A 15645-nucleotide genomic window follows, 5' to 3' on the forward strand; every position below is an offset into this window, starting at 1 on the left:
TACTCAGATCCCTTCAATAGCCACGTCCATCTGCCCACATACCAAATTCCGCAGGATGGATATGTCATTTCCAGCGTTCTCCCTTCTGAAATCCGACTCGCCATTTCATTGGTAAAATGGTAAAAACTCGTACAGCACCCGGTCCAGATAGGGTCAGAACCTATCACATGAAGAATCTGCCACCAGTACTCATCAATACATTGGCTCAGCTCTTCACACGCTACCTGTCTGAATGCAAGGTTCCGTCTCAGTGGAAAACCAGCAGGAACGTCCTGTTGTACAAGAAGGGAGACATCCATGGCATTGGTAACTATTGCCTGATCTGCCTGTTGTCTGCCATCTACAAGTTGTTCACTCGAGTCATCCGAATAGAATAGGCAGAACACTAGACGAAGGACAACCATGCGAGCAAGCCGGGTTCTGAAAAGGATTCAGCTTGATCGACCATATCCACACGGTGACCAAGCTCATTGAGGTTTCGTGAGAGTTCAAGATGACGCTCTGTCTAACGTTCATTGATTTAAAGAAGGACTTTGATTCTGTTGAGACTGAAGTGGTCATCAAAGCCCTGTCCAAACAGGGTGTTCAAACTCAGTACATCAGGATCCTCCATGAGCTGTATATAGATTCACCAGCAGGATCTCACCATTCTACAAAGAAGCGATCATTGATGTAAAGAGAGGACTTTGGCAGGGTGATACCATTTCACCGAAACTCTTCAGTGCCACCCTCGAGAACACTATGCGATGATTGAAATGGGAAGAAATGTGAGTGAAGATAGACGGTCGGCAACTACACCACCTCCGCTTTGCTGATGACATTGTTCTAATAACACCAAACATTAGCCAAGTGGCATGAATGCTGGCTGACTTTGACCATGAGTGTGGAAATGTTGGACTGCAGCTGAATCTCACAAAGACCATGTTCATGAGAAATAGGCTAGTTCCTGACATTCCATTTGCTCTCAAAGAAACGAACTTCTCCAAATGCAGAAGCTATGTGTACCTGGGTCTAGAACACAACATGACAAGCAAGTTGGCACCAGAGCTGTGTAGGAGGAAGAGAGCAGTGTGGAACACCTTCAAGAGTGTTGAAGATGTTGTTAAGGGGATGAAGAACCTCCAGCTTCAGACACATCTTTTCAACTCCACCGTTCTTCCTGCACTAACATATGCCTCAGAGACCTGGGCCCTTTGCAAACAGGATGAGAACGCTATTCGGTATCGCAAAGAGGAATCGAAAGAGCTATGCTGAGATTATCACGTTTCACTCAAGTGAGAGAAGGAATCAGGAGTTCTGACCTCCATTGACGATCCAGGGTCAGGGATGCTGTCTCGTTTGCCAACTTGTCAAAAATCAGATGGGCTGGACATGTCATGTGGTCTGGAGATGACTGCCGGACTAGAGCTGTTACAGACTGGATTCCACGAGACGTCAAAAGAACGCCTGGCTGCCCACCTAGTAATAATTCTTTGCCCATCTGGTCATAATTCTTCATCAAGACCCTGAATGGACAGTCTGATGTTCTTCGTGCTCCTGGAATGAGCAGATGCCATTGGGCTATACTAGCACGTGACAGGGATGAATGGAGACATTGTTGGTGCCCACTGGAGCAAATCCATGAGCACCAGGATGACAAGTTATACAAGTGATACAAGTGATAATGTTCATTTTCACTAAGGTTATATTTTTTAGCTAGATATGTTCACTTACTCACAAAGGAATATTTGGAAATGTGTGGGAATGCTGCATTGGCACAGCGTCTTGGTTGGATGCCACTGACATTTTCTGGACTGGAAATGAGTGGTGCTAAATGTTCTCCACAGAACAGTTTTGATAAGGAGGGCTGTTCTCTCCATAGCCATAGTGTTCCGATGGAGACTCCTTACGTCTCACTCGAGAAGGTCCGCAAAGTGGGGAATGATGTGATGACAAGGCAGGCTTGCTTCTCACCGCACCAAGACCTTGCGTTCACTGGGAATAGAATAACGTTACGCTCAGTTGACAGATGGTTGGAATTTCTGAAGTTTTCTTGCTCGCAGAGTTCACGTCTGTCCTTTTCTCTTTTGTCCCTGTCTTCTGGGTGCTGAGGTTAGAGTGCAGGGAAAGCATATAGGTTGCAGGGTAAAAGTTTCCGCTCTCCTAGGAGAACATCCCTTGGTCTTGGTTTTATGTAGTTCCTCTAACCATATGTGTAGTAGATTAGTGGCTTATCCACTGCACAGAAGGCTTAGAGTGACTAATTGCAATGGTATTTTAAAAACTCTATGTATAGCATGCCTTCTGGCTAAAAACATTAGTGTATTATGTTAGCATATAGATTCAAATATAGTTTTCTGTCTTGAGGTGTCAGAAAAGCAAAATGACTCTTGCATGGTCTTTTAGGTCCTATTCTAGGAGGAACATCTTTTTATTCATTATGGTGGCTCATGTGGCTCTGGGTAACCAGGGTATAAGAGGTTTGTGAGGAGAAAATTTGGGAGCACAGTTCTGCAAATAGAGTTGTTTGAGTCTTTGCCTTATCTGTGGTATATAGTGTAAGCTGGATGAGGCAATGCACGGACTTAAAGGGGGGTCAATCCCCATGACCCCAGAGCATAGGACTGAGAAGGACACAGGGGGAGAGAAATAGAGGGATTAGTATGAAGAAGCAGAGCAAGAGCAGGGCTCAGGGACTGAGGGCCTAGTAAGACCTAGAGTAGGAGTCCAAATCAAAACACCACACGTGAAATTATGCCTGTTAGGGAGACAGACTGGAGTGCAGAGAAGGTTTGGGGGAAGGAAGCCTGGGGACACTGCTGGAGGAAGGACACTTGTAGTGGTGCTGGAACATGGTAGACTTAACATTGAACTATAAGTAATTTTTCAATCCCAGTGTCTTAATAAAGAAATGAAAATTTAAAAAATATTTGAGACACAAGTTCAGTATCTCATGAGTTATATAAAATCTGTTGAATGAATGTACCCCCAGAGACTGGAACTTAGTATTCGCTGATAAGTTCTTTATTTCTACTGGAAAGGTGTTGCATGAAAATGATATATTAGAAGATCAAATTCTAGTTTATTCTTAATGTATGTTTATTTCTTTCCTAGATACTCCTAGAAGTATAAAAGCATCTACTGGTACAGCTGAAAAGTTTTTTCAGAAGCTGAGAAATAAACACGAATTTACTATTTTGGTGACCCTAAAGCAAACCCACTTAAATTCTGGCGTCATTTTCTCCATCCATCACTTGGACCACAGGTAAGTGAGGCTGCTGGAGTGCCTATGCGTGGGTTATGCTGAGTTAACTGAACACACTACAGGCAAGTACAAAAGAAGAAACAGGAGATGCCTTTTGTGTGATTAGCTTAAAGTATTTAAAATAGGGTCTGGAGAGACAGTAAAGCAGGGAGAGCTCTTCTTTGCACAAGCCTGCGGAGGGCGCTGCATATTTGTTCCCTGGGCTCCACCCCCAGTGAGCCTCGATCACGCTGGGTGTGGCCCCGAAACCTAGAAAAAGAAAGAAAAAGCAGGAAAACAAGAAAGAGAGAAGCCATTACTAAAACAAACTCTATAATTCCTAAATTTCTCATGAGATTGTTTCAGCGTTTGAGCCAAGCATAATGTTTTTGTTGTTGTTATTGCTGTTTTATGGGGGTCACAACGCACGCGGTGGTGCCTGGGGTTTACTCCTGGCTCTGGCTCTGGGATCCTTCAGGTACTTGGGGAACCATATGTAGTGCAGAGGATTGAATCTTTTCGCTGTGTGCAAAGTAAGTGCCAGAATCTCTGTAATTCTCCTGCCCTCAGATCATACTTTTTAGTTTGTAATATTTAATCACAGAAGTTCTATATTCTGTTTCTTTAAGAAAGTGCTTGGCTTTAGTGTTCACTGTATCACTGTCATCCCACTGATCATCGATTTGTTCGAGTGGGCACTAGTAACATCTCCATTCGTCCTAGCCCTGAGATTTTAGCAGCCTCTCTTTACTCGTTCTTCCCAGCGGTTGCTGCACTGGAGGCTTTTTCAAGGTAAAGGGAATGAGATCCATCGTTGGTACTGTATTTGGTATATCGAATATGCCACGGAGAGCTTGCTTGGCTCTGCCCTTAGGGCAGGATTCTCTTGGTACCTTGCCAGGTTCTCTGAGAGAAAGAATTAGACTATAAGAGGTCACAGGATTGTTGTTTTATAGTCTCTGGATCTTGGCCATTGATGGGATTACTCAGTACCAGGGGCAGTTTGTGGGTGTGGCTGCTAAACTACTAGAAAATGGGGGATCTGGGTGGAGGAGGCCCAGTCCCAATCAGAGCAGGCTTGATCTCAGCCCTGGGTCTTGCCCACCTGGGTTCCTCTGCCGGTTCCTTCATGCGTGAGGCTCATCTGAACATCTGGAGAGGGGCCTTGAGCATGGCTGTGGCTGGGTTCCAGAGGCTTTAGTGTTAATAGCTGTAATTTTAATCATTGGCAGTTTCTGTTTTCAACATACTGCTTGGATTGCAGCACTTACAGCTGTATTCTGCAATGTGTGTTGAGTAAAAATACTATCTAGTGTCTCCCAGTCTCTCACATGTGATTAGGAGAACTTCTGGGAGAGCTTGGAGAAGGAGGGAAAGAAATTTGCTCATGACACTTGGAATTTATATAAATTGCTACTAAATTATACCAAACAGCTTACAAGTGATTTCTTTATGAAAGAATAATCACAGTTTATGAAAGTTCCCTTATGTTAATATTTTTTTTTATCACTTTCTTCACTACTTATTATTTGTGGACCTTGTTATTTGTGTCAGATTATATTTCTGTGCCTCAGTTTCCTTATCTTTAAAACCAGGAAGATAGCATCTACTTTATAGGTTGTTGTGAAGGATTTTATATGTGTAAAGAACTTTCATATTACATATATGTATAGATAAGATATATATAGCATGAATATTTAAATATATGATTATTTTACACATGTAAATTTATTTATATATGTAGCAGTTTAAATGATGTGTTAAGATGATGGCAGAGATTGCTTAGTGAGGTAGTGCAACCTGAGACTTTGCAGATTCTTTGCTCATACTAAAGGGGGACATAAACATGTGTGTAGTGAACAGAACCTGGCCAGTGGACAGAGATCCAAGCTTCTTAATCACACTCTACCTGCTCTGCTGCCAGGACCTCAGGCCTCCTCTCACCCCTCCCTAGTCTAATGATCCGTTGGCATAACTTCGAAGGCGCTCACTTGTGTTTATCTCCCAGGTCTGCAGTGGAGGGCCACCCTAGCGCTCTCTGGGTCATTTTCTGAGGTTCATTTTAGGAAGCGCAAATTTATCCCAAGGATTCACCAGGCCTTCCTCCTTGGTGAATCCAAGGGAAGACTTTGTCATCAGGATGGTTTTTTTTTTTTTTTTGGCACCAGAATCTGCATATGATTAAGGAAAATTGTTTCCTTACAGAATTGTTGTTTATTGTCATTTATTTCTTCTTGCTGAGAAAATTCCCACTTAAATTTTGGAGACTAAATTTTAAGAACCATCCAGATACGAGGCAAGCACTCGGCCCTGCATTGTTTCTCCCATCCTAAGCACTCAGTTGTTTTGCTGTGAAGTTCCCATTTGTCAGTAATCCAGCCCCATCATATTGTAGGAACATGGACTTGCCCGGACTCCTTCCAGATAGCAAATTCCTAATATCTACGATGGCTGTGCAGCTTCTTGTATTAACCAGTTTTTACACACTGTGGTCTACTCAAAATGGGATATTTCATCCACTTTTCTTGAAATTTGATTGGCAGCTCTTTACTAGATCTGCCCTCAGTTCTATTTCCCTCAGTCAATATTTTTGTTGTTTCCTGGAGTTGAATATACTCCACAATGTTTAACCAACATGAATTTTTTTCAGTCAGTATTCTCTTATCTGATAATTATTGAAATAACCTGAAGAATTTTTTTTTCTCTTTGGGTCACACCTGGCGATGCACAGGGTTACTCCTGGCTCTCCAGTCCAACCTGAAGAATTTTTGTAATCACTAAAACATAATAGATTTGAACAACTGAAATACCTGAACTTTGTCAGGTAGACCCTTGGTGAAGAATCTAATGAGGGATTACCAGCCACAGGTGGGCTCTTTCAGGGTTATATAATTCTTTAATGATATATTTTCAAGTGTTTATGGTAATACATTCTATTGTAAAAACAGAAAAATTGCAAGTGTAAATAAATAGAGAAGTTCATACAGGTCATGCTTGTTGAAGTTTGAAGTCGGAGAAATCTGGTGCCTATCACCGTTTGCCCTTAAGGGTTGTTGTAGTTGTTCAAGGGGGGTTATTGCTCTATGTCGATTTCAGAAGTGTTTTATTCATATCTTTAAAAGGGTCTTGGTATCCTTATAGGGACGGCATTGAGTATGTATCATGTTTGTGTGAGTATTGCCCCTTTGGTAATATTAATCCTCCTAATCCATCAGCAGGCAATGTGTTTCCATTTACCTAACATTTCTTTGAAGTATGGTTCTGTAGTTGTTTTTTTTTCTTTTAGATAGATACTTTTCCTCTTAAATTAAGCTGATTCCTAGGTATTTCATTTTCTGAGGCACAGTCTTGAATGGGATTGATTTTTAACCTCTCTTCTATTTCATAATTTGCTTTTTGGAAAAGGAATGGATTTTTGCATGTTAATTTTGAAGCCTGCCTCTTTGCTGTACAAGCCTATTGTTCCTGTGAGCTTTTATGTAGAGTTTTTAGAGTTTTCTGAATTTAGTATCATGTCATCTGCATGTAGTGAAAGTTTGCCTTCTTCCTTTTCTATCTGGATGCCTTGATATCTTTTTCTTGCCTAACTTCTCTGGCAAGTACTTCCAATACTATGTTGAATAAAAATGGTCTTAGTGGGCAATCTTGTCTTGTGTCTGATCTTAAAGGGAAGAACTCTTTCATTTTAATCCAGTTTATTTTTCTCTCTGTGTAGCTTATATATTTTGTTTGGCAGTTACCTTAAGGATATTGAGCTATGCTCCTTTTTTAAAGTTTAACAAACAATACCATGCTGAATATACTTATGCATAAATCTTCTGTTAAACTGTCTTATTCATGGCTATAATTTTTTACTTTATATTTATTTTGTACCTTGTTTCACCTATTTTTGGTAGTATTTAGTAGTTTGATGACATAAAAAACACCATGTTTGAAATATCTTTTCATGACATAAAAACTTTCATTTACATTTGTAAGTTACTTGTTTGCTTAGTATGGTAGCATTTTTAAGGCTTTCCATTTGCTGGCTAATGATTATATCACTAGCATTTGATGGGGCTTATGGATGGAGATATGGAATGTGTTTTTGAATTCCATAACTCTGCCTTGACATTGTGACCTGGTACATGGTACATATTACTAAATCTCTCTGATCAGTCTCCTGTAATTTAATATAAGGTGCTTGAGAATACTAGAGCAATAATTCCACAAAAGTTACATGATAAATATTAGTAGTCAATATTTTCATTCCAGTTTTACAGATAAGTAAGACAGTCCTTGAACAAACTAAGTTGTTGAAGTTGTCATTAGAATAATTAGGAGTAGGATTTAAACATGGCTACTAGCAGATTATAGAACCAGCCTGCTGACGTTCTGCTAGGTTGTCCTTAAGTGTCTGTGAGAGATTGTTACCTGCACATCTTTTTATAGCATCACTAAGCTTCATAGTGACAGAGTTGGTATACTAGCTCACTTCTTAGTCTTAAATATGGTACTTTTATAGTTTTATTATCTTTTGACTTCCTATCATGCAAAAAGGTATTTTATAATTATTTATATTGTTAATTTTTCTTTTAACTCTTTCTGATTTTATCTTTTCTTTTAGTCTTATCCGTACTCATCCTTTTTCATTTTATTATTTCCCAAAATTTATTATTCTCTGTTCTTTTTTTATCAAAAAACTAAAGTGGCTTATATAAGACTTCTACAGAACAAGCTAAAAATAAAATGAAATGAGATATGCAAATAAGAACAAATTAAAAATAGAAACCCAGTTGAATGATTAAGTGAATGAAATTATTTCTGGACTGTGACCAGAGACATATGTCCTTTTATGTCAGAATGTAGTATGTGTCTTTAGAGGAAGGCAGCCAGAGGCCCCCAGTCAGCTGGTGTTGTCACGCGTCAGTGCACTTTGCAATAGGGAAATCTATAGTAACGCCATTCATCTGCGTCTAGGTGTGAAAGTATTTGTTGATCTATTACTCTGGAGTCCCTGGCAGTATGCATGAAAGTTCTGTACAGCCAGGCTTTCTGCTAAAAATACCAGTATTACACCCTCAGTAAAAGCTTGATAAAAGATTATGTCTTTCAGACAATATTCCATATAAATTGCTTTTTTGCAGGATAGTTCTTGAGAATAATATTGAATTCAAGTTATACTTCTCTAATAAATACCAAAATTGCATGTACTTCTTATTGATTTGTGAGAGTTAACTGTTGAACATTAATACCAATTGAGTTGGTGGAAGAAATTTTTACATTTCAATATTAAAAAATGAAGCCAGAGAAGGCCATGCCTGAGCAAACAGTACCCACCTCTGCCCGTGCATGGCTGATAGAGGCAGAGAACAGAGACTAGGTTTTTCTCAGCATATAGTACATTTTACTCTTAAATATTGATGGGTAGATTTTATACACTGTACATAGAATTTTAATTTTACTGTACATTTAAAATATTGCACATAACATTTATAGTGAATTTAAAATAAGGAAAATCACAAAGAAGGAGTCTAAATCATCTGTAATCTCTCCCTGATAGTTTCTACTAATATTTTCAGTTATAAATGTCTACATAACGGCTGGAGTGAGACAGCAGAAGATTGCCTTGCATGCAATCCACATACGGCCCTCCGCACCCCGTACAGGAGTGATCTCTGAGCACAGGTCCAGGAGCAAACCCTAGACACTGCCATGTGTGACCACCAAACTAAAGAACCAAATTAAAACACACACACAAATATCTACTTACGGTAATAAATACACTATTTTCAATATTGAATTATAGAGTACATACTTTATGGTTTTAAGGTTTGGCAAAATATTTTGAGAATTTCTTATGCCAATTGGTATTTATCTAAAATCTAGACTTTTTAAATTACTGAAGAGTATTCCATCTCTGGACAGAAATCAGAGTAATCAATTTTGTATCTGTCACTTAAAAAATCCCCAGTGTCAAAAGCAGTGTTCAGTTTTGACCAGTCTGACGTAAGGGATACACTATTGGTAAATAAATGAATGTATGTGTCCTACGGCATGGCTAATAACCAATTAAATGCTAGAAAATTTCTGTCTGTAAAAAATTACAAAGGCTCGCGCTCGAGAGAGGGGAGCTGATATGTGTTGTTCTCGGGCTCTGGGGCCGTTCTCTCTCGCACGCGCCGCTCGAGTTCGTTGTTCTTGAGCTGTGCATGAACCGGGTCAGGACGGCTCCTCCTTGCGCTCTGCTTCTGTGGGTGCTGCTGTCCGCTGTGCTCTTTTCTGTCTGTCTCTCTGTCTCTGACTCTGTCTCTTAGTCTCTTAGTCTCTCCTCTGGTCTCTTCCGTCCTCTCTCTGTCTTTTTTTTTTTTCAAATTTGTTAGCAACTTTCATATTTTTTTCCCATAACAGTTGCACCATTTTACAGTTCCCCCACCAGTACAGAGGGAGAAGTCATTACTTGTTAGGTACATATTAATGGGAACAGAAACCAGGTTTTGTCTTGTGTGTTCTCTGTGTTTTTTGCATCTTTATTCTTTTTGAAAGTGTATTTTTTTACCAGAAATATTAAGCTATGTATTTTAATTTTGGTATATTTTTAAAGTTGTCTATAGCAAAACTGACCATCACATAGAATGTCTTTCTACTTAAGTTGTACTTTTGTAACCAGCTGTATGAATAACTAAAATGAGGTGATTTATTTTCTTCTAAAATTCTCTACACAACTGTTATTTAGTATTTCCCAAACCTGCAGAATAATCAAGTAATTCTCAGTTTATGGTTCTTATATTCTGATTAAGGTTTTTTTTTTAATCATATTCTGACTATTTCAACCCCTGCAATTAACTTTCCTTTTCCCTATTAGGAAAAACATGAACAAACCACTATGTGAATTCTACCTGTCTGTGCTTTCTTCTTTTCCTTATCACTCTTCTTATCTTCCTTCTTCCTCTTCTGCTTCTACACCAAGTGGTGCTCAAGCATTTACTTCTGTCTCAGTGCTCAGGGATCACTCCTGGCAGTTTTAGGATACCACATGTGATTCTGGGGATCAAACCCAGGTCAGCTGACAGCAAGGCAAACGCTTTATTTTATTTTTTATTAATTTATTCTTTTATTGAATCACCATGTGGAAGTTACAAAGCTTTCAGGTTGAAGTCTCAGTTATACAATGCTTGAACACCCATCCCTTCCCCAGTGCACATATTCCACCACCAAGAATCACAGTATACCTCTTCTCTCTGTCTTTGCTTCTGTGACTTCTTTCTCACTCCTGTCTGTTTCTTCTCCTGTGTCTTCTCCTGTGTCATCTCCCCACTTCTGTGTCTTCTCCTTGCTTCTGTCTTGCCTCTGTCCTCTCCTTGCTGTGTCTTCTGTCTCTGCTGTCTCCTTTGCTTCTATGTCTTCCCCCTATTTCTGTTACAGTCTTAGTTTATGTAGCAATCACATAGGGCGGTAACACAAAGGTGGGTTGAACATTAACAAATCAACATAGAGGGGTAAGACCATTTCTCGAGGAGATTAACAAAAACCTCATTTAAGGATTACTTCAGATTATTAGGAGCTCGGCTCAAGGGTTGGGTCCAAATAAGGGTGTGTCAGGTGTGTCCCTTTCTTTCTTCCTCAGCTAGTAATCTGCTTAAATAGTTGTAGCAAATCTACCTCAAATATTTCTAGCAATGTCATTCTGTATGAGCCCAGTAAGAGATGTATCAAACTTAATGTTTTTTATGGAAATTGCATCAATGCAAGCTTGTACCGCTGCTTAGTGGCCTCCGGGATCATGGGCGTTCAGCAACGGAGAGGCCACACACGTGTGGCCACTTGGGTCGCATCTCGGTGCTTTGCCACTTATTTTGACATTTTCACACATGACACATGTATTGTTCTTTAAATATTTTACATGTGTACATATGTATTAAGTGCATAAAATACATAGAAATATCACTACTTTTTGTAAAAGATGCAATAAATGCTTTTGATCATTTAAATATTTTAAAAAATAATATAACCTGTGATTCAAAATTTAAAAGACAAAGCTGGGTTGGAGCAGTTACCTCCTTGACTGTTGCTGGCTGCCTTATTCCTGTCCTTGGGATAACCACTGTTAAAATTAAAGACAATGGCAAAGTATGAAGAAGAAAATGCAGTTCAACTGTTTGATGTCTATGCTAGAGGTCACATACTAGATTACAAAACTTGGGATATTGTGAGCCCACTGATTCACAACAACTGTGCTAGCTTTAAAGAGTGTTAACAAATTAATAACTGCTTTATAGCAGAAAAAATTGGCATTATTATTGCAAATACTTTAATGACTCATATATATTTTATTCTATAGAAATTTCCTTTTCCATAGAAATATATAAGTACACCAGTTTTTAAGAATTATTTCTCTAGGAAACTGAGAACCAATTGGTCAAACGTTCATGAATATAGGTCTGTAGTCGTGACCTCTAGAGATAACCACCAAAGTACTCTGTTTTTAATTTTTGTTTTGTTTTTGCATCACATCCACCCTTGTTCAGGATTTATTCCTGGCTTTGTGCTCAAGGATTATTCCTGGTGGGCTTGGGGGTCCTATGGGGTACTGGGGATCAAACTCATGTCAGCTTTGTGCAAGGCAAATGTCCTACCTGCTCTGCTGTACCTGCACTCTGGCAGATGTAATCATGTAAAAATTTTTTTTAGTAATCAAATAAATTTAGATTGCATTTTAAGTTTTTTGTTGTTTTCAAGGAGTATGTGTGTAAAACATACAAATTCCATTTCATCTTCAGTGATATCATGAATATTTATTTAGTTAGATGATGCTAAACAAATATTTGGAGAATATTTAGAAATAAGTGAAAGATCATCATGTTTGCACCAGTTATCATAAATGGCATCACCAATCCAGAAATTTACGTTTACCATCATGGCCATGCAAGCTCTCATGATATTCAAAATAAGCAATGGAAAATAAATTATCTAGTATTGTTCCTGGCAGGTAGCCTTGAATGATGGTGGGAAATTTCGAGCAAAATATAGTGCCCAAAATTAGAGGTAGAGTATTGGGGAAATTGTCTGCCATAGAGGCAGTGTAAGGACTGGGGTGTGGGTGGTGGAGAATGCGCACTGGTGCAGGGACGGGTGTTTCCTCATTGTATCAATGAATCTCAAACATGAAAGCTTTGTAACTCTCTCACGGTGATACAATTAAAAATAATGTGGAGTTAATGCTCAATTCAATCAGAGCTTAATCAATGGCTGAACAAATAGCAATACTCCTACATTATTAAAAAAAGGAAATTGTAGAAATCACGTTTTGAAAAATATAAAATTATTTTAAATTTTGTTATATAACCTGGGTGAATACAATGTATTAATGCTTGAGGCTTATGAAATGTACCTTTTTATTCTTAGTGCTGTCATATCATAAGCCACTTCTCTTTCCTTGACATTGATAATTAAAAATGAAACTTTCTGGAAATATTTGCTTGGCTTAGTGGTTTTAAACTAAGCTATGACTGCTTATTATGGGTCAAATGAGCTACCATGGCCATCAGTGCACCAATTTTTGGTTGTACAATAATTTTACGTATAATAGGATTTATAAATTTAAACCCCTAGTTCTACATAACTAGGAAATTGCTTTTATTTTGTTCCCCTAATGTGTTACTGTATCATTATTTATGTACTACAAAATGACAGCTTTAATGTGTACTTTAATGCCTCCCTTACTTTTAGTAAAGCTGCAGTATTCTAATGAGGGTAAGTGTACATAAATCATTTCAGATCAAACATGGTGAGTTATTCATCAATGAAACTGAATTTTTGTTAGGATTCAATAAACAAATGGATTTCTCATGCTTCATATATATATACTGTATATATGTAGGTGAAGCACTATATGTACACACATATACATATATAGTAGGTGAAACACTGAAAAGAAGTGCCCATGTAATAGATGAAGCTAATTTGACGGAGAACCGTCTCCCTTTAATGCTGCAGAAGCGGCATTTTCCCTTCCAGTCAGCAATCCAGTGATTTTGCAAAACCAAGGAAGGAATGTGGGGCTGCCGCTGCTGTGAGCATAGCTAACAAAATCACACTTATTCCTGTATACAGTGCGCTTATTGACTTCCCTAGGAAGAGAGGCCGAGGACCCGGGGAGAGATGGGAGGCCCTACTTCTAGGCTTCCTTTCCACGCCTGGATACTGACACCTGACTGTGCTGTCAAGACCCTTTTGCCACATGGAATCTGTAGCTTCCTGTACCCCTCATGGCTCCAGATGACAGGATAGCATTGCAGGCAGTGGTTGCGGAGGATCCTGCCTTCTGTGACTTAGGAAACTGAACTGAAGTTCTGATGGAATATTTTCATGCTTCCCGTTTCTGTGTTGCAATGTCATTTCCTTTCATGTGATCACTGTCACTGTGTCACCGTCATCCTGCTGCTCATCGATTTGCGATTTGCTGAAGTGGGCACTAGTAACGTCTCCATTGTGAGACTTGTTACTGCTTTTGGCATATCAAATACGCCACGGGGAACTTGCCAGCCTCTGCCATGCAGGCAGGCGGGATATACCAAAAACAGTAACAATAAGTCTCACGATGAGAGATGTTACTGGTGCCCGCTTGAACAAATCAATGAGCAATGGGATGATAGTGACAGTGACCAGAATTATTTTTTTGTGAAAGAAAGACCAAATTAACAATTACCATTTCTGGGACAGGAGCAATAGTACAGTGGGTAGGGTGTTTGCCTTACTTGTGGCTGACCCGGGTTTAATCCCTGGCATCCCATATGGTTCTCCAAGCACCACTGGGCATAATTCCTGAGTGCAGAGCCAGGAGTAACCCCTGAGCATTGCTGGGTGTGACCCAAAAAGTAAAACAAAGTAAAAAATAAAATAAAAAGTAAAAGCCATTACCATTTCTTTTTACTCCTAAGTTAATTTATTTTAAAATATTTTTCCATTTTTGGCACCTCTGACTGTACTTCAGGGTTATTTCCAGTCCAGTGCTCAGGAGTTGCTTGCCACGTTTTTGGAAGACCTTGTTGGAACCAAACTCAGGGTCTCTCACGTGAAAGGGAAGTTTCCTTAGCGTTGAGCCACATCTGCACCCCTCCAATGTCTTATACTTATTTGGTTTAGGCGGTTGCATAGGACTGTTTCTTTCCCCCATAAACGATGCTTTGAAAGTCAGATGTTCTACTTTCCCAAGAAGTTCAAGATTAAAAAAAAACGTATAATGTTTTTGGTGGTAGGGTCACAGTGCTGTTCTTGTTTCTGTTCAAAGTTACCGCCCACCTCTGTCACCCAGGTGCCCAGGACCCTCCCCTTTCTCATCTCTTTGTCCATTGGGTCCCACGTTCCTTTCCGTCCCCCCCCCTGCTCCCGTTATTTGTTCACGGAAAGTAAGTTTCAGTGCATCCTCTTACTTCCTTTAGCAACACCCATGTGCCTGAGACCGGGCACATATGTTCCCATGTTACTCCCTGGTAGCTTAGTCTCCCTCCTCCATTTCCCCCAGCCCGGCACTCCCGGGTCTGGATGCAATATCAGAGATTTATTATCAACTGATAATTGTCCATACCCATGATTTGTTTCTCTGTTTACCACAGACAAGTGAGATCTTCCCGTATTGATTTTCCTGCCTCTAACTTAATTTCACTCACATGATGTCTTCCAGTTCCATCTAGTTGCCATGAACCACGTGGCTGTTTTCCATTGGCTGTACAGTATTCCCCTGTGTCTGTATAGCACAAGTTCTTTATGCAGCCAGCTGTTCTTTGACATTTAGGTTGCTTTCATATTTAAGAACCTCAGTGAACATAGGCATGCATGTATCTTTTTAAATTTATTTTTAAATTTATTTTATTGTATTTAATTTAATTTATTTTTTGGGTCGCACCAGCAATGCTCAGAGGTTACTCCTGGCTCTGCACTCAGGAAATACTCCTGGCGGTGCTCGGGGGACCGTATAGGATCCTGTAAATTGAACCCGTTGGTCACGTGCAAAACAAATGCCCTACCCACTGTGCTATTGCTCCAGCCCCTTGAATTAATATTTTTATGTTTTGGGGTAGATACCTAGAAATGGGATAGTTAGGTCAGGTCAGATGGGAGTTCCATTCCTACTTTTTTGTGAAATCTCCACATTTTTTGCCATAGAGGCTGACCAAGTTGTTCTGTTAGCCGTGACTGAGGGTTCCATTCCAGCACATCCCACTCATTTTGGCTGTTCTCAGGTTTGTTTGTTTGTTTGTTTTTTTCCCCTGCTATATGCCATTGTCACTGTCTGAGCTGATACCTCACTGTAATTTTGACTTTGTTTCCATGATGCTAAGTGATAATAAGTTCTTTTTCAAATGCTTATTGTCTTTTCATGAATTATTCTATTCATCTCTTCTCATTTTCTGGTGAGTTACTGGTTTCCTTAATGCTGAACA

The 15645-nt window shown here is 39.4% G+C and overlaps 1 protein-coding gene across 1 annotated transcript in view; it reads left to right on the forward strand.

The window, feature by feature from the left end:
• The window catches only part of NELL2 (neural EGFL like 2), a 408154-nt gene that overhangs the window by 52429 nt on the left and 340080 nt on the right, over positions 1-15645 (forward strand). Inside the window, exon 3 of the mRNA XM_055141861.1 lies at positions 3094-3244. Coding sequence (XP_054997836.1) covers positions 3094-3244 — 151 coding nt within the window. The remainder of the gene's footprint in view (positions 1-3093; positions 3245-15645) is intronic.

The sequence above is a fragment of the Sorex araneus genome, chromosome 6 (genome assembly GCF_027595985.1).
Source record: "Sorex araneus isolate mSorAra2 chromosome 6, mSorAra2.pri, whole genome shotgun sequence".
In the NCBI taxonomy this organism is placed as follows: domain Eukaryota; kingdom Metazoa; phylum Chordata; class Mammalia; order Eulipotyphla; family Soricidae; genus Sorex; species Sorex araneus.